This window comes from Euprymna scolopes, chromosome 31 (genome assembly GCF_053919585.1).
Source record: "Euprymna scolopes isolate OS-2025 chromosome 31, ASM5391958v1, whole genome shotgun sequence".
Lineage (NCBI taxonomy): Eukaryota > Metazoa > Mollusca > Cephalopoda > Sepiida > Sepiolidae > Euprymna > Euprymna scolopes.
In genome coordinates this window covers 91,158,422-91,181,478 of record NC_136512.1, presented here as the reverse complement: position 1 = coordinate 91,181,478, position 23,057 = coordinate 91,158,422, and the positions used below count along the sequence as shown (strand labels likewise).

The 23,057-nt window shown below is 35.8% G+C and overlaps 1 protein-coding gene across 1 annotated transcript in view; it reads right to left on the bottom strand.

The window, feature by feature from the left end:
• Positions 1-3,042: 3,042 nt before the first annotated feature.
• LOC145255570 (uncharacterized) overlaps positions 3,043-23,057 on the bottom strand; it is a 97,826-nt gene continuing 77,811 nt past the window's right edge. The window contains exons 4-5 of the mRNA XM_080114024.1: positions 5,634-5,812; positions 3,043-5,421 (exon numbers count right to left, since the gene is read on the bottom strand). Of these exons, the coding sequence (XP_079970150.1) occupies positions 4,513-5,421; positions 5,634-5,812 (1,088 nt within the window). The 3' untranslated portion in view covers positions 3,043-4,512. The remainder of the gene's footprint in view (positions 5,422-5,633; positions 5,813-23,057) is intronic.

Below are 23,057 nucleotides of genomic sequence, written 5' to 3'. Positions count from 1 at the left end.
TAATGCAAATTCATTTGCAAATTATATCAAGAGGTGGATAATGCTGGAAAATTTGGGAGACTTATTGATGCAATTGCCAAGGCTGTTGCGAGGAAGATGGGCTCTATCTACCGTGCAAAAAAAAGGCTACTTACTCCTGAGAGTATCTTGTATCTCTACCAGTCCATTGCCATTATTATAGATTGGACGTGTACATAAGTGTGTATGGAGATGCATGTGTTGGGATAAGAAACGAAACAAGAGAATCTCAGAAACTACATAAGACACACGCATTAAATTTATTTATTCAGTTTTTAACCGAAATTTTTATCCATTTTTCATTCATTTCTGTTCAATCAAATTCTTTATTATGCTCATTAATTTTCCTTCATTATCTCGTTAATATATTTTCATTCTTTTTTTTTTCGTTCAATTTTTGCATTATTTTTTATTTGCTTGTTTTGCCATCATTTTCATCTGTTACATTGCTATTATTTGAGATCATTTGAAACCATAGCAGCAGGTTTTCGTCTCCCCTACATCAAGACGAGAGCTTGGGGGGATATCAGATATTTCGTAAGTCACATGCAAAACTAGGAAAAAAATTGATTGGAACATTTTATGGCTGTAAAAAAGTGCCAAAACTAGGCTCTGGATATATATATATATATATATATATATATATATATATATATATATATATATATATATATATATATATATATATATATATATATACTAGCAAAAGTACCCGTTGTTGACTGGGTTCAAAAACAGCCTACAGAAAATGGACTCTGATTTATGAAAGTATGATAGATTATGAAAAGGAAGGGTTGTAAAGAGATAACTTCGAATTTGGGGGTATCAAAACCAAAGCAAAATATGATGAAAGTAAAAATAAAATAGATAAACCCCATAATTTATTATGCCATACCTGTTCACACTGAAAAACTTATCACAATGTTCTGTGGATCTATATTAAAAAACCTTGTTAAACTTTGTGACATATTTCCATTCTATGGAGGTCAGGTACGAACGAACATCCCATAATTTTATTATACCATATTTCTTCAAACTGAAACATAATTATCAAAGTATACTTACGCAGATAGATACGAAAAGTCTTTATTAAAGTGTGTGCTTATTTCCATTCTATGGAGGCCAGGCGCGAACGCAGACCCCACAATTTTATTATACCATCCCTATTTAAGTTGAAACATACTTATCAAAGTATTCTTATGTACATCTATATCAAAAACACTTGTAAACGTATTTTTTAAAGTTTAAAATTTTTATTTCCATACTTTGTGGACCAGGCGCGAACGCAGACCCCAAAATTTTAATGAACCACCGTTCTGCCAGATCAAACATACCCATTCCTGTCTCTCGATACATCTATCATTATATGTAATCAGTTTTTTTTCAATAGTCAACCATATAGGAGCCTATTCGTGACCGGACACACACACACACACACACACACACACACACACACACACACACACACACAGCTTATTATATATATGTGTGTGTGTATGCATGTATGTGTGCATGTGTGTTATTTAATAAGGAAAACCGAGATTTAATAAAATAATAATCAACGTTTTGTCCCTATTTCAGGGGACTTCATCAGGATATCGTAGGAAAAATGTAGAAGAAAAACGATTACAGACCACATGTGACTGAAAAAGGAAAAACACCCTAAAGTCCTTCCCATTCTGGACCAAAACTATTAATGTGCGTGCCAGAAATGGAAAGACTTTAGAATTTTGTTTTCTTTTTCCACTCGCATGCGGTCTGTAATCGTTTTTCTTCTTATTTTTTCCTACGAAATCCTGATGATGTCCCCTGAAATAGGGACGAAACGTTGATTACTATTTTATTAATTCTCGGTTTTCCTTCTCAAATAACATAACGGCAACCATCGCTTGTATTTTTTATTTTACTATATATATATATATATATATATATATATATATATATATATATATATATATATATATATATATATATATATGTGTGTGTGTGTGTGTGTGTGTGTGTGTGTGTCGGCGTATGAGTTTCCGCCACAACAACGAAGTTGCTTGGAAATCCACATATGATTTGTTTATAGTGGTGAATATTTTGTGTAGAACAAACCACATTTTTGGTATTACTGCTAACCTTTGTCGGTGCAGGTAACTGCCACAAGACAGAGTATACAATAGACCGCAGGATTTTACATCAATGTTTTCTTTTCCTAAGTACATGTCTTAACGAAGACGGGATTCATCTCTCACAGTGAATAATTGTGCCCCAGATACCAACCTGGAAATTTATACGACTCGGCGCGGTACATAAAGCGTCTAGCCTTCCCAAATAAGCCATCCATCTGGTATTGGCAAGTTTCAACGTTGCTTGGTTCCGGTGATGTTGCAAGAACCGGTGTGTCAACGTGTTGGTTCCGTATTTGGGCATCTTTATTGGTTTGAAAATATAATTTTATTTTACGAATTGTCTTAAATTTTAAGCATAGAATTGTATTATGATTGAGACGAAATTACATGAAAATTTGCAGGCCTTTTGAAGATTATAATACTGTTCTATGGTTAAAATTTTATGATAGTTGGTAAGAAAGTGCCTATATTTTTAAACCAACAAAATATGCCCAAATTTGCCTACATTTATATATACAGTGGTATGCAGCCCAGATTCAGTTTGCTGCTTCAGTTATCTCCCTTGTGGCCTTTCCAGGCCACTAATATGTACAAGATTAAATCAAGCAAGCAAGAACGATGGAACAGTCTAAAGAGTTATATATATATATATATATATATATATATGTGTGTGTGTGTGTGTGTGTGTGTGTGTGTGTATATATGTGTGTGTGTATTGTTTTTAAAATATAATTAGCCACTGACACGTGTTTAGTTGTCAACGACTAATTATAATGGCCGAATCTAGCGATACACACGCGCGCGCACACACACACACATATATATATATTAATATACTAATATGCATATTAGGGTAGGTCGATTTTTAACTTTTTTCTAAAAATCAAAAAGGTTAATGGACCGAAAGTTGTGTCTATACCTATTGAATACTCATACCAAAAATTAGATCTGAGTCTTCAACGGTTTTTTGCGAATTTGACATAAAAGATTTTATATAAACATGGGCGGAAAAACCCCTCGATTTTGGTGGATTTAGCCTAAATATTGATCTCCAAACTAAATAATTTCAGCATTTAAGCCAAGAAATCTTATTTTATTTGATGGGAATATAATTTGAAACAAAATTATAAAAAAATTTCAAATTGAAATTTAAGCCCCCCCCCCACTTAAATGTGCCGAGTTTAAAATGCTATTATTTAAACAGAAATTGTTGAATGTATTGAGAAAAATTTTTTCCTGATATGAAAATACAACAAGCAATTATGGAAAAACAAATAATTATTTATTTTTAATATAAAGAATCAGAGTGTTCTAAATAAGAGCCCTTCGATGAAAAAGCGGGTCTTAATTGTTGGCACAAAACTTTCCCAAGTATGTGCCGGTGCCTTGCTTCAAAGCCGAATACACATTGAGAAGTCTCTGTCACCAACTTAACTGCTCGTTCAACACCTTGGGAATGTAAAGGGAAATCTGGCAAGTCAAGCTTTTCGCCTGTTAACAATGAACTCTCTAATTCACTGTCAGAAAAGTCTTGTGTAAGTGGTGGCTCACAAACTCCATTTACTGACAAATCTATTAAATTTGTCCAGTGTAGAGCCTTAAAGTTGATCATCGGGATCTTTTTAAGTCTTTTCTTGGGTGGTTCCCCTCTTCTGAAACAGTATAAAAAATAATTTGAGTTTAATCTTTAAATGCAATTTATACTGCTTTAATAAGATTTGGTGAAATTAAATGTAATCTTTAAAATGTCACAATAAATTGATGCAAGTTTTATATGAAGAAATATTAACTAACCTAATGGTCAAAATTCTTTTTATTCCCTCTTCTCTTACTTAAAGTTCATCTGATTTTACCATATAAAATAAAATATTTTCTGGCAGCAATGCAAAAGCATTAAACTGAATGTTTTTAAGTGTAATTTTTTTAATTTCAGTTGGGTGCTTCTGTATTCTCTGAATCATATTATAAATGTACATTTGTTGGTGGTGGAATTTGTTATTTTTAATGTCAAACCAACAAATCGCATATACATTTACAATAAAATTGATCAAACTATGCAATTTGGTTGAAAGATTATGCGGATATGTCCCACAAGTCCATAGGCACATAAGCCTGATAGCCAACGTTAACCATCTAGCCTGGTTCAATGGTCCAATTTTCCAGGATACAAATCTAGGGTCTACCTTACCTCTAGAAATCCCAACTGTATACTCGTAGAGCAGTCTTTGGTCACTACTTAGGCTATCCTTGTCTTCAAATTCACGCTTCAAGGGATTCCCAACAGCGGAAAATGCTATTTGTGGTAAATTATGGCAATCATTTGCACATAATTTACCCAATGGACCACTGAATGTTGTGGGGCTTTTTGTGGTGCCATCTAAATGTTTGAACCATGCCCTAAATGGAAGTTCATTCTGGTGTAAGGAGCAACCAATAGTATGAAGATTTTTTTTGATTTTTTTTTTTCTAAAAGTGTAACCAGGTCAACTTCACAGCCTGTGTTCGCATTTGTGTTGTCAACAAGGACAGCCTTAATGGTGCTTAAACTTTTGAATTCCTCTAAAACATCAGCCACTTGCTCTGCAAGAACATGACCAGTTGCTCCAGTATCCGGAAGAATTCGGTGAGTCAAATATAGACTCTCATTTGCTGTTTCTTTTGTTATTGTGAGGTGACGTTCAGATGCTTTGTTTTTTTTTTTTTTCACAATTTGAAATCCATTTACATCCACTGATTCTTTGTAGAGCAGTGTATGTTTGTCTGTCCGCCCATCAACACCTATACAAAGAAGATTTTCCATATTTTTGCTGTGGTTTTGATAGGCATCTGCGTTTACTTTAGCTTTTGCCCTATCAATTTTACATTTATCCATATAGATATTCTTTATATCTATATTAGGGATAAGAAGGCCCATAGCCCTCAAATCCAAGAGCAGGGCATTGCCAAGACTGGCTCCAAGATTAGAGGATATATCTCCCCTGACTAATTCAAGAGCAAACCTTGGAATTTTTGTAAGGTTATAGGGCACTTTGAGAGGACTATCTGGCTGTATGTAATCTGCTTCATCACTTGGAGAAGATGAGCGACTTAGAGATGTACTTGGAGAAACATGATCTTGAATAGATGATGTTGATGCTATGGGAGATGTTTTTTGTTGGATTTCTCTTTCTCCTTTTCTTTTACTTTTTTTTATTGCGGTTTTATCTATTGGACCAAGTTGGAATGTGCCCTTGGGCCCTATTTTACTCCTTTGGTCTTTTAAATATTCTCGGTCTTCCGTAGGAACCTGGAATATCAGATTAAAATGAAATTTACTAAGATTAAAAATACAGTTTAACATATTAAATTAAAAATATTTTACATGTAAAATAAAATGAAAACATTGATTTAAATATTTATTTCAACTGTGGAAATGTTTTTTCTCAAAATTTACATAATTTAGACATTAAGTTATCCCTTTCATAATAAATTCAAAAATAAAAATAGAAAATAACTTACTTTTCGCTTCAGAGGGCAAGTGCAGATGATGTGCTTGGTCTGGCAATTTTCTTTGTCGCATTTGACATTAATATTGTCACAACTTAAAATGGGAAGCTTGCACGAACATGATGAAATATCAAATAATGTATCTATTTTTTTCCTTCCAGAATTTTGTTTGGGCAGCAGGTAGATGTTTCCTATTTATTTGCTTTGCCTTCTGAAAGCATAGCATATTCACCTTGACGACAACACTATTTTCATTTAACAAAGGCAAACGAGGGTTGACAGCCTTCCAAATATTTATCACGTCATTTGCCATTAATTTTGAAATATCATAACAAGAAAGATGGGAATAAGTGTTCATTAAAAAATAGCTATATTGAATTATTTGTCTAAAGGTTAGTGGCTATGTTTTATCCAAAGGTGATGGTAAACCTGAAAATTTAATTGCTCCTTTACTTCGAGTGGAAACTCCAGTGTTTTTTTCCAGCCATTTTAAAAATTAAAATGTCTGTAAAAAGAAACACAGACACATATATAATATTATCAGATAACACACGAAAATATTTTTTTAAATTGGAAATAAATTTAAAAATTTATTTTAAAAAAATGTTTTACTTACCAATCAATACAGTTTAGTTCAAAAACTAATTCGTAAACCAAAACCAGCCTTTAAAAAACACTGAATTTTGAAATATAAATAAATGACAATAATTATAAAAAGTTTAAATATTTTAATAGTTGTGTTTAATTTGTTAAATTAAATATTTTAATAGTATGTTTAATTTGTTAAATTAACTATTTTAATAGTATGTTTAATTTCTTAAATTAATCCGTGTGAATTCGAAGGTTAAAAAATGTAAACAAGGGGCAGATAAATACTACCGGTGAAAGTCGAAATAATATCCAATAAATAAAACTTCTTTTACTAAGTCGTCATTTGTATTTGAAACTATATATTTTAATATATTCTATTTTTATTTTTGGTCATTTTATTTAAATTAATATGAAAATAGATAATAAACTTTAAAAAATAAACTCTTTAATAGATTTTATTATTTTACTCTAGTTTAACCGCGGATTTAATTTTGTGGATACATATTTTCGGTGTCACCGAAATTACGACTAAGATTGCAAATATTGATGTCTTTAAATTCAATTTCGCAAAAAAATACAAAATTTTGGAAAAAAATATTTTGTCACGTGATTTAGGGTGTTATTTCACAACTTTCCATCTATTGACCTTTTTAAAGTTCCAAAATCGACCTACCCTAATGCATATATATATATGCATATTAGTATATATATATATATATATATATATATATATATATATATATATATATATATATATATATATATATATGAAAGGCCTAGCTCATTAAAAATTAGAGATTTTATCCATTAAATGTCACATGTTTGCTTCACAATTGACCAGTTTTCTTTCTTCGTAATCATGTGTCTAAATGTGTACCGTGCCAATTGCTATTCTTGCCAGAAACTGACAGTATATCTTCGTCTTGATAACTCGAACAAGTTAGAAGAACAACACCAAAGAATCTTGGAAAAATGCCAGGAAACTCTCGGAACTGGAAATAATGATGATAAAGGAAAAGAAGAAGAAAAAGAAGAAGAAGAAGAAGAAGAAGAAGAAAAAAAATGACAGTTGTGCCGTCGCCATCGTCTTCGTCGATCGCCATGTAATACTAGCGGCCATTTTGTGATTATTATCTGTGGTTTACTGCAAAGACAGACGAGAAAATGCTAAAATGAATAAAGTAAATTCATGTGCACCAAAAATGTGGTAAGACGACGGATTTACACGAGAAATTGGATGTCATTTTCGTTGCAAATCTCTCCGATGACCTTTATCTACACCACGAACCTTTCAATTCTCTTATTTTTAAATATATTTTCTGACATTTTTGAGCGTCTGCTTCATCTATCTTTCTCTTTAACCTCCCGCCTTTTAGAACTAATCTCTTCTGTTTATCATTCGTTATTTTTCTTTTTGTCCCCGATGTTTTTATTTATTTATTTATTTATTTATTCGAATCTCTATTTCTATCTAGATGCATTTATTTCCCTTCCTTTTCACTTTTTCTTTTCTTTTTTCTTATTCTTTCTTTTGCTCTGATATTATTTCTTTCTTTCTCAATCCCTGTATGTACGTTTCGTTGTTTTTATCATTTTTCATCTGGCGCTACCAGATCAGGTTCTTGAATATACTGGTTTCCTGAACTAAAATGCGCCAAACATTTACGATATTGGTTTTATTTTATTTTCCAGTTCAAAACTCTATCATCTTCTGCAAAAAACAAACACAACAATTATTTTCTAACACAATAACTAAGGCCAACACTAAAAATAAATATTTCAATATATACATGGTAGAACGATAAAATTGTGCCTCTAAAAAGACGACATGATTCCATTTCCGTTTGATTATGCTTTCTTTTTTTTGTTGTTGCAGACCCTCTACTAGTTGGGTAGTTGTGTACAAATCCCAAGAGCGATAAGAACCTTCTATCATTCTTTATTGCTTTTTTTTTTCAATTTATACTTATTGAACTTTACTTTTTAGTATATTATTCAGCTAAATAAATGAAGAAAAATAAAAAAAATAAAATAAATATGGAGAGGGACATTGTCTGGAAGTGAGAAAAAAGATGGAATGAATAATTAAACGAGAGAGAGCAAGAAGAGGAAAGGATAAAGAAAGAAACGAAGAAGAGAAGGGGAAAAAATACAGAACAAGACGAGCATGCAAGGTACCACTCCATGAGCGAAAAAATTACTTTCACCATGACTAATGTTTATGCAAAATTAAAAAAAAATACAAAGCCTGGTTATTGAGAAACGTGCGAACAAATGAAAGGATGAACGATTTCGAGGTAATTTTACCCATATAATGATCCATATAATTATCCTTAGGAGAGCAACCAGAGTTATTCCGGAAAATCTGTTCTGACAAAAAATTATGTTTGTGCAATTTAAAAAAAATTAAAACGTAGTTATTGAGAAAAGTACCAACAAACAAACAGACAGCCGGACGAACGGAAGTTAATTACTAAGTTCAATCGTTTATTTGTTGAGGGATCAATAATACGAAAGACAACATATGTAAAATCGTAGAACTAGAATGTAAGAGTATTTTGTGTAGTTTCCGACGTGTAGTAGACGGGGAGTCTCGTCGTGGGCGACGAAGCGTTTCCACTGAAGAACCACGGCAACACTCAGCGAACCAACAAACAATGACAGCCACGGCGCGAAGGTAATTAACAAAGCTCAGCTGACTGCACGAATAGAAACGGAACCCAACGGTCACTGTACTGATCGCCACGAACGTCAGAACCCGACTGCCTCGCACCTCCAATGGACCGATTTTTATTCCTCAAGATGGCCTAGCTAATTTGCATCCCCGCGAGATCTCGCGCGATCCTGCGAGATTCCGTCTCTAATAAAAGCAGGCAAGCGCCATCTTGGAACTCTTTCTTCCGCTGCCCCGACCACAGGATCAGCCACCACCCCGCACGCCAGGCACACACGGACCCTCTTGCGCCGAGGGCTACGGTTAGTCTCACATAGAATGTAAAAAAGATGAAGCAAGAAAAAGAGAAGAAAGGAAGAGACGTTGAATAGGAGTGGAAGAAAGTAAAGGGGATAACGGAAGGAATAGGCATAGAAGATGGAAAAAGAAAGGGGGTAATGAAAATTTAACAAGGAAAAAGATTTAAAAAAACAAGGAGAAAAGCAGACACACGAATAATAGGTAAAAATGGCAGAGAAAAAGGCGAACAAATAATAATAAAAAAGAGGATAAGAAAAACACAAATAATGAAAAGAATATGAAAACTGAAAAAAAAAATCAGGAAAAATCCGGAGAGAAAATTATATATATATTTTTTAATTACATTTTCACCCCAAACAAGGCATTTTTTTCACACGGTGGTCACCACTTATCAAGACCCGGAAGCCACTCAGGGATAAGGGTTATTGCAAGTACAGTACGTTAGTGTGGAGATTTGATGAAGTGTTTACTTAAGGGGGCGGTTCATTAGGAATTTGTTAACGTTGGACTTGAAGACATCCTAGTTGTAGTCAGGTGGGAAGCGTTGCCACTTTGATGTAGGGGCTACTATCAGGGACCTAAGTCCCCAGCAATACTATGTAGGGAGTTGAGCAGCAAGATGTCTGTTCACATTACACTTGAACTTCTACATGTCAGTACAGTTGGGGAAGCAGGAAACCGGAAGAGAATTCCTACGTCCTACCGTTCTGGGGAAGAAGCTATTAGAATAAAAGGCTTTCTTACATCTAGGGATCTCAACTGTGTAGGGATGGGACTTGGCTGCTTGTCGGGTTTGTCGGGGGTATTTTCGTCGAGGGGGTACAAGTGTTTGTAGTTCGTCAGAGCATCAACCATTAAAATACTTGTAAAACAGGCAGAGGGATGCAACATTTCGTCGGTGGGACAGGGGCTGAAGTTTTGATGACAATTAGGTTTACGACTCTCTTTCGGACCCTGTCCAGGAGTGAAAGACTAGTAGTAGATGCACCAGCCGAAATGTGACAGCAGTACTCCATATATGAGCGAATGGTGGCTTTGTAGAGGTACATGATACTTTCAGGCGTAAGTAACTTCCTAGTACGATAGAGAGAGAGCCCACCTTCTTTGCAGCAGCCTTAGCAATGATCCCGATGTATCTATTCCAACGTTTTCTGTGAACTTTAAGCCAAGGAGCTTGAACGAAGTGCTCTCAGGTAAAATATCTCTAGCCATAGCTATTGATGGTTGGTAAAGTTTCGTGTAATTATTAACGGAAACTAGTTTTGCCTTGGCATAATACAAAGTCGATGACAACAAAGAAAAAGAAATAAGTAGGAGAATGTTGAACATGAAAAAAAAAGAAAGAAAAGAAGAGAAAGTAGAATGGAAAGGGAATCCAGAATTAGAAAGAATATTAGAAATAATAACAACAACAGAAGAAGAAAAAAGAAGAAAAGAAAGAAAATCATAAGGGAGAAAGAGAGGATCATACCCCTTATCCCCGAGTGGCTTCCGGGCCTTGATAAGTGGTGACTACCTTGTAAAAAAAAAAGAGAAAGATCGACACCGAGATAAATTCGTTTGTCTTGTTTAAAATAGAATAAATATTAAATTAGGCATCAAATATATTTTACTTGTTTGAAATGTATAACATGAATATATTTCGGAGCTAAACTCCATCATCAGTAGGTTGTAAATTTCAAACAAGTAAAATTTTTGTTTATTTTCCTAATATTATGTTGTGATTTGGCTTTCAAGCGCACTTGATGCATATTTTATTTTAATCAAATTAAATCAAAGTTTCTACATGGAACTCACGTCTTTGAGAATAAATATTACTTTTTTGTCTTTCAATATGGACGTTGCTAAAATGGAGGGAAATAGACGGAAGTTTGAAGGACATGGGGATAAAATAACAGTGAAAGCACAAAGAGGGCATACTTGGAATGAGAAAACTACTATTATATAAAAAGTCACTTCGTGTGTGTGTGCGTGTGTGTGTGTGTGTGTGCGTGTGTGAGTTCCTTCCTCATAGATTCCGAAACAACTCAGTCTATCTTTTTCAAATCTCACTCAAAGTTAATTTATATGTCTGGCAGTGTTCTTCGATATGTTTTGTACAGAAATTAATCCGATAAGTATTGAAAAAATCCGATATTAAGAATAGTCTTTCTTCTCTTATAGATAAAAATGAATTTTTACAGTGGGAATATTTTACACTACACAGGCCAAAGAAAATCATTTTATTATTTCTATTAGCCGGTGTAGTGCAAAATATTACCCTGTAATTTTTTTTATTTATTTATAATTTTTTTATTTATTTATAATTTTTTTTATTTATTTATAATTTTTTTATTTATTTATAATTTTTTTTATTTATTTATAATTTTTTTTATTTATTTATAAGAGTGAAAAACTATTTTTTAAATTCTCAAGCCCAAATGTCAGCTGACCTGATATTGTATACAAACACATACGACATTTGATGAGCATTATCATTATTATTTATTTTTTTATTTTTTTACATGCCAGTCACCACTTATCAAGGCCTGGAGGCTGCTCGGGGATAAGGGTTATTGCGTGTACAGTAATCAATGGGACAACATCGCAGTAACCGTTAGTAATGGAGATCTGATAAAGTATCTTTCTTTATCAGGAACTTGTTTATGTTGGACGAACATTGGCGAGGAGAGACCAGAGACCGGAGCCACACGAGCACCTGTCATGGAAATAACGATAAAACAAAGACAGCATCGCAACGTCCCTCTGTGGGAGAGAGGTCGCAGGGAAAAGAAAAGGGCATCCCCCACCAGGCCACGAATCTATTTTGTACTCTGTCAAGTCATTATTTATTTATTTATGTTATTTATTTATATTATTTATTTATTTATTATTTATTTATTTCTTCGAATTAGTCCAACAGTCAAATTATTCCTCGTAATATATATTAATCAATAGAAGATTGATTCTATAATAATGCATGCATGCATAAAATAGGTTAATCATGTTTAAGAGTCTTGTACGAAAGGGCAACGCCGGGTGGCCAACTAATAGAAAATAAGACAAACAGGGGAGTGAGGTGAGGTTAAGGTTCTTTTTTTTATGATTGGTTCGAATGCAGACATCGATCGAATCGGAAGTGGCATCTGATCGATCCGCTGTTGTCTCGAAGGAAAGGCTGTAATGGCCGTTGAGTTGAACATTTATGTTCGTCGTGGGAGGACAGAAGCTGATGGCGGAAAGCAAAAAAAGAAAGGACAGAACGAATCAGGTTTTCATTGAGAAAGCATTACCGAGATTAACAACGGCTTACAATTAATTATTAGCAGAACTAACGGAGAAGAGTTTAGAAACGAATATTGAGACAAGGGAGGTGAGAAGAGAACATAGATCAAAGACAAAACTGTGGAACGAGAGAAAGAGAAGAAATAAATAGAATTATAGAAAGAGAGAAAGGGGGGAAAGAGAAAGAGAGAAAGATTAAAGCAGAGCGAAAAAGGGAATTGATGTAATGGAATAACCTAACATCCCTTCATAGATGAAATGAACTATGGATATATTGACCCTCTCACGTGACTGAGGCAGAAGGAAAAAAGACAGGAATAGAAATGTCGAGTAACCCTTATGTCATATGTATTCCGTTGTAAATAACCCTAACCCTTGCCTTTTCACCCATAACCGCGTGTTTCTTGCTGTATTCTTATTTAAAGTACGGACATAACAGGAATACATAGAAAAAGAGAAAAAAAATTTTGAAAAAGGAGTAAAGACAGTAAAAGTATGGAAGAGTGTTAAATGGAAAGGCGGACAGCGTGAGAAATACGGAAACGGTTCTCCGAAAACAATGGAAATAAAGAAAGAGACATACAAAAAAAGAGAGAGGGGGAGAAGAAGAAGAAGAAGAAGAAGAAGAAGAAGAAGAAGAAGAAGAAGGAGAAGAAATAATGATAAGAAGAGAATATACATATAGCAAACCCGCTTAGCACAAAATCTCACCCCTTCACTGTTGAGGTCTCTAAATGCCAGAAAGCTTTCTACTCTATGATTTTCATCCCTTGATCAGCTAAACTTTCCTTTCTTGCTAATTTCTTCCCCAAACTGTACTGATATGCAGAAGTATAAGGAAGTCTCTTCAGTCTTTGACGGACTATGGATATCCACTGTAGGAGTTCCTGCACGTGAAATTTTTGTGGCGGGAGGTGCACAATCTCCAACCACACTCTCCTGCGTCGGCATTGTTAAATACAAATGGCAAGTGAAGTTGTTAAGTACAACTGGAAACGAATGCCGAAATAAGCAGAGAAATAAGCAGAGAGCACATACATCGCCCAGAATTTCCAAGTGGTCACCCATCTGGTACTAAGCAGGCTCAACGTTGCTTAACTCATTTTATATACGGGATAATCGCGTTTACACACCGGGTCTCGTCAGATCATCGAAGTTAATCATGCTGATGACAGCGCACTCTATAGCAGGCACGACAGGAAAACAAATGAATACATATTAAAAGAAATGGCAGAAACACTAGAGTTTGACCTCCAATCTGTAGCGGAATGTGGACAAAAATAAATGGTCACATTCAATGCTGCTAAGACTAAACTTGTTTCCTTCAATCACTACAAGGAACTTTCTCTGCCACCAATAGCAATGGCACGGCCAAAGACTCTTTATCTTAAAGTACATCTTTTAAACACCTTGGATTAACGTTCACCGGAAACATGAGTTGGAACAATTACATTGAATGCATTGCCAGGACCGCTACGAAGAAGATAGACTCTCTCTACCGTGCTAGAAAACTACCAACACCCGAAAGTATCCTGTACCTTTATAAGGCGACCATTCGCCCATGCATGGAGTATTGTTGTCATATTTGGGCTGGTGCATCTGCTGCTAGTATCTCGCTCCTAGAAAAGGTTCCAAAAAGAGTCGCCAATCTGATAGGCCCTGAACTGTCATGTAAGCTTCAGCTTCTGTCTCATCGACGAAATGTTGCATCCCTCTGCTTGTTCTACAAATACTTTAACGGTGAATGCTCCGACGAACTGCAGGCACTTGTACCCTCTCAACGTAAGTACCACCGACAAACCCGACAAGCAGCTAAATCCCACCCCCACGCAGTAGTAGAGATCTCTAGATGTAAGAGAGCCTTCTCCCTTAGTAGTTTCTTCCCCAGAACATTAGACTTTTGAATACCATTCCAGGTCCCTGCTTTCCCAACTGTACTGACATGCAGAAGTTCATGTGTAACGTGAACCGACATCTTGCTGCCCAACTTCCTACATAGTACCTCAGTAGCTGTTGCCCCTGATGGTAGCCCCCTACACCAAAGTGACAATGTACCTTGTTTGGGGTGAAAATGTAATAAAAAAAGAAGTTTTAATGTAATGTAAACCAACATAATCCTAGGCATGGTCCCAAATAGTAGCTCCTTCTTTCAAGTAGCGATGTGCTTTGTTAGGGGAGGCTGAGTATAAAAAACAACAAAAAAAAAGACAACGGGTGTGCATACAGTTAGCGTTCCTTAATGATGTGTGACGTGTCTCTAATACTCATTCAACGTGTGTACATGTAATGTAGTTTGTTGTTTGTGATGTGCTACTATCGCCTTTTTTCTTGTTTTTACATGGGGTCACCACTTATCAAGGCCCAGAAGTCACTCGGGGATAAGGGTTATTGTGTGTACAGTAATCAATGGGATAGTATCGTAGCAATACTTAGTATCGGAGATTTGATAAAGTGTCATTACTTAAGGGGGGGGCTAATCAGAAATTTGTTTATGTTGGACTTGAAGACATCCAAGTTGAAGTCAGGAGGGAAACAGGCAAGCGGCAGAGAGTTCCACAGACGTGCAGTTCTAAGAAAGAAGCTTTGTTCATGGAATCTACGTTTTGATTTTGGCACAGATAAAGAGTGGTAAAAAAATGTGACAGTGGGTTCAACTAGACGGGTGTTTTTCGAGAAAGAATGGCGAGGGAGGGACCAGAGATTGAAGCTCAGACGAGCACTTGCCATGGAAATAATGATAAAACAAAGATAGGATCGCAACGTCTCTTCTGTGGGAGAGAGGTTTCAGGGAAGAGAAAAGGGCATCCCCCACTAAGCCACGAAGTCTATTTTGTACTCTGTCAAGGCAGGATAGGCTGTTTTTAGCAGCTCCTGCCCAAATGTGGCAACAGTACTCCATCCTTGGACGTACTTGGCTTTTATATAGATAGAGAATTGCATCATTAGTGAGATATCTTCTGGAACGGTAGAAGGATCCCACTATTTTACCAGCGACCTTGGCCACAGACTTGATGTATGTGTTCCATTTACGATCAGGAGTAAGGATCAACTCCAGAAGCTTATCAAAACGTGGGGCCTCCCCTAGACGAGAGTCATCTATTTCAATTGATGCCAGATAGGGATCAGATCGTTTATGATGTAAAGATAGGAGCTAGGTTTTAGATGCATTAAAGGTAACCAGCCACCTCTTACTCCATTTTATCACGCACTCAAGATCAGAGGAGAGAGAATCAGAGAGATTTACGGCCTTTGATATGTTGCCATAGATGGTCGTGTCATCAGCATAGATGTCAACGAATGATTTAAGTATGTTTTTTGGGAGATCATTGATGTAGATCATTGTTATATGTATATAACATTTATGACAGGACATATGACACACCAACATTACAAAGGACGGAACACAGTTATCCAGGGTTTTTATATCGACCAATAAAAAAACATACTTGGTCCATCTTGGTCTTGTTTTGACAGTCTTGGAAAAGATGCAAGTAAACTCATTCCAAAGAAACGAGAAGTTTTGGTTGTATTTTCAGCAACTTTATTCCACCTGTTTGTTTCACCATTGCAAAGTTGCACGCTGTATTAAAATCTACATTTTATCAACATTAACCCGCTTTCTCACGTGTTCTGAGCCATTGTCAATCGGTCGCAAGCCCGTCACTTCACAACTTTCTCTTCCAAACTCTGAATCTCATTTCTAAAACCTACGTATATAAAACATCTCTCTTCAAATGAGGTAACCAACACGCAAGCTATACATTTACTATTATGGACCTATCCTTTTTCTCCTTAAGACAATTCATAGATTTTCGACGCCTCGCCGGACTGAGAAAAGGTCAAACCCTGCCCCTATTATTTTTTCTAGTTTATTTTATTTAGACCGGATCAGTTTTCCGCTTTATGGCGCTTCTCTTGGGTATAATGTATACCTCCCTGTGCCCGCTGTCAGCTGCTTGTACCCACCCACTATTTTGCCTTTGAAAAACTAATTGGACTTAGGATTAGAGTAAGTGATGGTCTGCTTAATACAACAAAAAGCCCGAGAAGCAAAAGGAAAAAGAGAGGTTAAAATATATATGAAATAAAGAGGATACTCGAATATAGAGACAATACGAACTATAAATAAGCATTGTATACAAATTATTAAATGCAGTTGCTTTGTTTATATACGGAAATACACGTGTGCAAAAAGATGAAGTTGGAAAAAAGATAGAAAAAGATACAAAGCAACAAAACTTACATTTAACTTGTTCGAACGAAAGTGGCCCATCCTCGTTATATGAAACTTGTTTCGGAATTCCCTTCCTGCTGACTGTTACTCGTTTACTTCGGGTTCTAATGGATAGTAGTTCCTTATATTCCATTAGTCATGTGCTGTCGCAAATTAACTTTGTAACAGTCAATATCGACGTACATAAAACATTTTTGCCTTGACTCGGCTAACGAGGGATAAGAAATGAAAACAATGCAATTTAAAAAAAAAAAAGTAATTACAATTTTATTGAAGAAGAGAAAAAAAATAAATAAAAGTGAAAAGATCGGGATTTAAATTCAAGTTCGCTTGGTAACAGACTGTTCATGTGAGCTTAACCCCACATACAATTGCCGCAAAATACAGTCCTAAAGGCAGGTTAACTTTGTTGGAAGAGTATAAGTACGAATAAAAAAAGAGAATTAAGAACTTGAGAAAAATATTTTGACAGTTTACAGAATAGAGAGAAATTATATAAAATGCTCCCCTTTTGTTTACTGCTGAATTATCTCCCTTGGACTGTATTTATTTTCTTTACACACCACGCATATACTTTTTTATCGGCTCCTCGTTAGGGGTTTAGTTCCTGTTGTTGCAAACAGGGACTTGGGTTGCTTCCAGACTCCCAGCCGTACTTCTCACATAGAACGGTGATAGTACTCTTTTTTTTTTTAGAACTCTAAGCTAGTAGAAAATGTTCCGTTAGAGTTCGTTGACTCCAGCTTTTCCCTCCGAACGTTAGAAGATTCTCTCAACACTCTCTTGATTTCTAGGACTTATCTGTCTCTGCGCACCTTTATCCTTTAAGGACTCACACGGTCTTCTTTTCTTGTTCTTCACTTGATTTCTAGGACTTATTTGTCCGAGTTCAGCTCAACAGCATCAGTCTAGACTCCTCGAAATCTCAGCTGCAACTGACTTAATTAGGTTTGATTTGCAAGGTTTTTTGGCGGAAAAATCCCTCGTCCAATGGACGCACAGAAAAACAGTCACGTGTCAGCAGCAGCAGCAGCAGCAGCAGCAGCTCTTCTACCATCATAGAAGAAAGGGGCAGGGAAGAAGAAGAAGAAGGAAAGAAAGAGGAAGAAAGAAATAGTCTAAAATAAATTCTGACAGTGCATTTTTCTGCGTTAATGTATGTAAAAAGAAACATATAAAAAAGAATATAAAATAAAAAGTGATACAAAAATCAGAAGAAGAGAAAGAGATAGAAAAGAATGATCAAAATTAAAAGGTAAAGCGCATTATTGACACGAAGTAGCAGTAGTGTCAATCTATTCAATATATCTATTTCATTCTGCAGTACAACCGGTAGAGTTGTTCACTTTGTTTGTCTCTCAATTATATAAATAATTGAAATAGTGCAAAATAGCAGTGATATAATGTGTCCGCTTTCCTCTCGCTTCTTCTCAACTGTTGTCTGCGTTCTCTCTTTTTATTAGGACGGATGACATCAGAACAATACTCCACGTCTTATTTATATTTATTGTCTAAAATGTCGGTCAGTCCTGCTGATCGAAATCCCTGGGAATTCTACGTCACCCATTTTGAACTTCTTTGACGCCATTGCCGGCGCACCTCGACCCAGTGTCGCTGCTCTGACCGACCCTCCTTGATCCAGACTATTGCCGTCATCCTCGCAAGCCCAGACAGCTGATTGTCCCCTCTAGAACAATCTGTCATTTGTAACTGCACCTTCCCCTTTCTGTAATAATTATAGTTATTTCTCTTCTCTTTAAACTGTCGTCCTCGCACCTATAAACATATTATTTTTTTAAGACGTATTTCTTCCTGCATCGCGAAACTATTGCGGTTGTCGAGAAGTTTTATTACCTTAGTTACGATTTAAACCCAATATAGAGCAGGTGCTATTCTAATAACAAAAATATACGAAATAGACGGATTAATTCTGCTGTTACTAATTAAAAGAGCGTTATCTTTTTCGACCAAGAGAAGTGTCTATCACGCATGTGTACGCAATGGGATGCATTGAAGTTGAATATGGCCAGTGAGGTTTTCGGACATGCGTATCATGGAAAGTAATAATATGAAAATGACACAATAAATATGTTATAAGAGCCTGAAGTATGGGCAAGTCTGATAAGCTCAGCAAAAGATTTCACTTAGATAGTATAGAGAGATGTGTACAGAAAAGTAAAACACGGAAAAGCGCAGAAAAACATGTTAAGGTTGAATCTGAGTGAAAAGGGAATAAATAAAGATGTGGTCTGATATGAGTGCCTTTGGGTGTCAATTTGTTAAAAATGTCTAACGCGTGTAAAACAGACGTTAAACCGATGCTGTTAGTGATGATGACGATGATGACTACGACGACGACGACGACGATATATATACCTTTTCTAGAGCTACTGCCATTAGAAGAAGAAAAAGAAAAAAAAGCAAACAATTATATATTCAAAGGAGCAATTTAAGTAGAATTATAACGTGGAACGATAAAATTGTCGCCCTATAAAAGATGACATGGTTCCATTTCGGTTTGAAAAAACCCGATTTTCTGTTTGTTGATGACATCTACTAGTTGTGTATAAATCCCAAGAGAAATAAGAGCTTTCTATCATGTCTTAAAATGACACAAACTTCAACGAACGACATCGTAAGTGCATCGCTGTACAACTCACGCTCTCTACTGATCCAAGTTATGACAACAGGACCATTGCCATCGACCTCAAAATGCAAATCTGACCTGTTCAACGCTTGGAGTTCAACGAAATTACCGGGTAGGTTATGGCCTTAGGTGTAGCTTCAAGTGAGGGCTACATCATACAACCTAACATCTTCATAGTCGGTTAAAACCCAACACCAAAGTATACCAGGATATGATGAAGAGTGTAGTGACTCCTAGTGCAATCATGTGGCTGCTGGCAGACCCTTATTGTGGCAGCAGGACTCGGAGCCGGTCCACATCCAAAGAGACTCAGACTTGGCTACAGAAAGACTGCTACGATGTTGAACTCTTCTCTCACTGGCCCCCCTCCTCCCTCGACTTGAACCTGCTGGACTCCTTCGTTTGATCATACGTCTAGATCGTTACCAACTTGGCCTCCTACAACACCAAAACAAGCCTGATCACGGTAATCAGCCGAGTATTCGCCAAGCTCCTTGCCGGCGCGTGTGTGAAAGGCATGCTCTCAGTTCCAGATCCGTACTAAGGCGGTTATTGAGGCTAAAGGCGGCTATACTGAATAGATGTCAGCGCCACTACACCTGTATTGAATTTTACAGTAAAAGTTTTAAAATAAAGCTTTAGGCCGACACTTTTATCGCTTTACCTTGTATTAAAGAAAATAGAAATCAAAAAAAGATTAGTGAAACGAAGAGAAAGAAAATAACGCAGAAAATAAGAGAAAGAAAGAGGGAAGTAGACAGTGAAGAGGGGGGGGAAGGAAAAAGAGTAGAGAAAGAAGAAGAAAAAAAGAAAAAGATGTGCGCATAGAAGAGAGAAAATGAAGGAGAACCGGAAGTAAAGGAAGAAGCTATACAACATGGGCAAACATTTGAAACAAATGTTAAACCGTTGCTGCTGCTGCTGCTGCTACTGCTGCTGATGATGATGACGACGACGACGACAACGGCGAATACAATGTATACCTTGTCCATAGCGAGTTCCATTAGACATAGAAAAATAGAAGAACTAGAGAAAGAAAGAAGGAAGTAAAAAGGCAGAAGGAAAAAAGAAGGAAAGGGAGTACAGAAAGAAGAAAATGAAAAAGGAAAACATAAAAATATGTGGGCTTTAAAGAGGGAAAAAGAAAAGAAAGAGAAAGAAAGGAAGAAGAACAACAACCATAAGGGAAAGAGAAAACACAGAGAAGGAAAGAAAGAAAATACAACTATTAAATAAATCCAACAGTCAAACTCCTCATTCTAACATACACTGACGACATGCATTGGAATAAATATATAAATTATACTTCACAACTACTGCAAGGAAAGTGGGCTCTATCTACCGTGCTAGAAAATTATTCGTACCTGTCACTATTCTATGTTTTTACAAAACCATCATTCGCCCATGTTTGTTGTATTGTTTTCACATCTGGGCTGGATCACACATCGCTAGTATATCTCTTTTAGACAGTTCAAAAAAAAAGTGTCTGAAACTTAATATGTCCAGCACTGTCTACAGAGGTCTAACCCTGTCCCATCGCTGCAATGTTATAATATCTCTGTAATTTGTTTAGTACTTTAATGAAATGAGCTGGGGTAGATTGACCCGTAACGTTAATACCCCGAATTATTTTACAAACAGCAAAACTCTATCGCTTCACTGCTCTTACATGCAGGAAACTTTCTACTATAATAGATTCTTTCCGCGAACTGCTTCCCTTTTCTCCGGCTGTAGAAATCGATATGTAATGTGTAAAAGAAGTTTGCTGCCCAACTCCCTCTTAGAATATGGACTCTAATTCAATTTCTTTGTGACAATATTTTTTGTTTAGGGTGAATAAGAGGAAAAAATAAAAATAAAATGGGGTGAAGCGATATAAACACAAAAACAGAAAAAAGTGATGAAGACAAAAAAGCAGATGGACGAAGAGGAAATAAGGTAAAAAAAAAGGCAGAGAGAAAGAGAAAGAAGGAGGAAGAAATGACAAAAGATAGAGAGAGCAAAGGAAGGAAAAGAGGGGGAGATAAAAATAGAATAATAACAAGAATAAGTTAAAAAATATATCTTTAAAAAAGTATGTGAAGATGATTGTGCAGTCAGCACCAAGCCTATTCACGGTTTAACCGGCTTCCTCCAAAGGATGAAGTTTTAGGGGACTATGAAATTCACAAGCGGTCCCCAGTCGCATGTATATCCCCGTTAGGTGAGATGACGACATTAGGTTTTTGCAACTTTTTGCAGGAAGGTGTCGACGTCCTCCTACATACAACACCTGGACTTTCCAAATTGGTCACCTATTTTAGTAATGACCAGGCTCAACGTTGCTTAACTTTGGTGATCTGACGGGGACCGGCGTGTCAACGTGATTATGCCGTATACAATGTGAAGATGATTGGCAAAAATAATAAGGGAAAAGGTAAAGGGCAAGAGATGGTGAAATAGTAGGGTAGAGGGGGCGGTGGGGTGGGAAAAGAAGAGGGGGTAATATTAAGAAAAGAAAGAGAGAATAAGATAATACGGGAGTGGTGGTGGTGGGGGTAAATGAATAGTAAGATAAAATAAAGAATAAGAAAGTAAGGAAGCACACAGTAGTAGGTAGAGGTAAACACAATAAAGGAGCAGAAACAGAAGGACTAGAAAAGACGCCATATTTGTAATGGATGATTGCATGGCAGACGTAACTACTCGATAAAATAAATTTAAGCCTGATTTTGATCTTCGTTTAATGGAATCATTTATTAAAATGCAACATTTACCCTTTTTTATATCGGCCATATTTAATATATTTGATTATGCCTGAAATGTATTACTTGTTTTTCTTCATTATTAATAATGATTAAAAACAAAAAAGATAAGACTTCGTTAAAGCAAGACATTTTGAGTATCATGTTCAATTGCTTACTGACACACATTACTTGTTCCATCATAACAGAGACATAGTGTCTGTCCGTTTTTTTTTTTTGCGAAACTTTTCATTATCTTAAATATTCAGTGTATCGCTATTAAACAAACACAAGCGTTATAAATTGCAAATTGTGGAAAAAGCATTTTATTTAAAAACAAGATAATTATTATTAAGCAATAAAACATACTTTCTGACAATATTATCTCTGAGATTAGGAAACCATGTTTAATGATTCAACAACATAATCATGTATTCGAAATTATTACAAACAAGCTTTTTCTATATTGTGTTACCCCGGAGTAATCTTATAAAAAATAACTACATTAAATAGTTTATTTTAAGTATTTTTTCGATGAAAATATGTTTTCTCCGTGATAAAAGCGTTGTTTCAGTAAAAATTCAAAATATAAATTTAATAAGTGTTACGTATCTTATTTTTAATATTTAGTCAGGATTTACTTGTAGGAAAAATATCCTCGTGTCACGTTGTTCTGACAAACCCTTGTACAAAGAGATCAAAGACACTTGAAGACGGTGTCTAGTACGTAATCTGTGTGTTACTTTATGACAGTATGGCGTTTCAGAAATGTTTGGGATTATTATTTTATATTTCTCCTAAGTAACGCCGGGGTAGGGCCCTGCTAGTAATAAAATATATACCTAATGCAAACTTTTAACACGCTAAACTTAAACGACTCTCTACTTCTCTGCCTTCTTATTGGGATCAAAGTAGTCCACCGTCTGAAGGATCTCTCCTTCATTGTAATTCAAGGTAATTGTTATTCTACTCCCAATCCAGAAAATTCCTTTTTGGGGGTGCT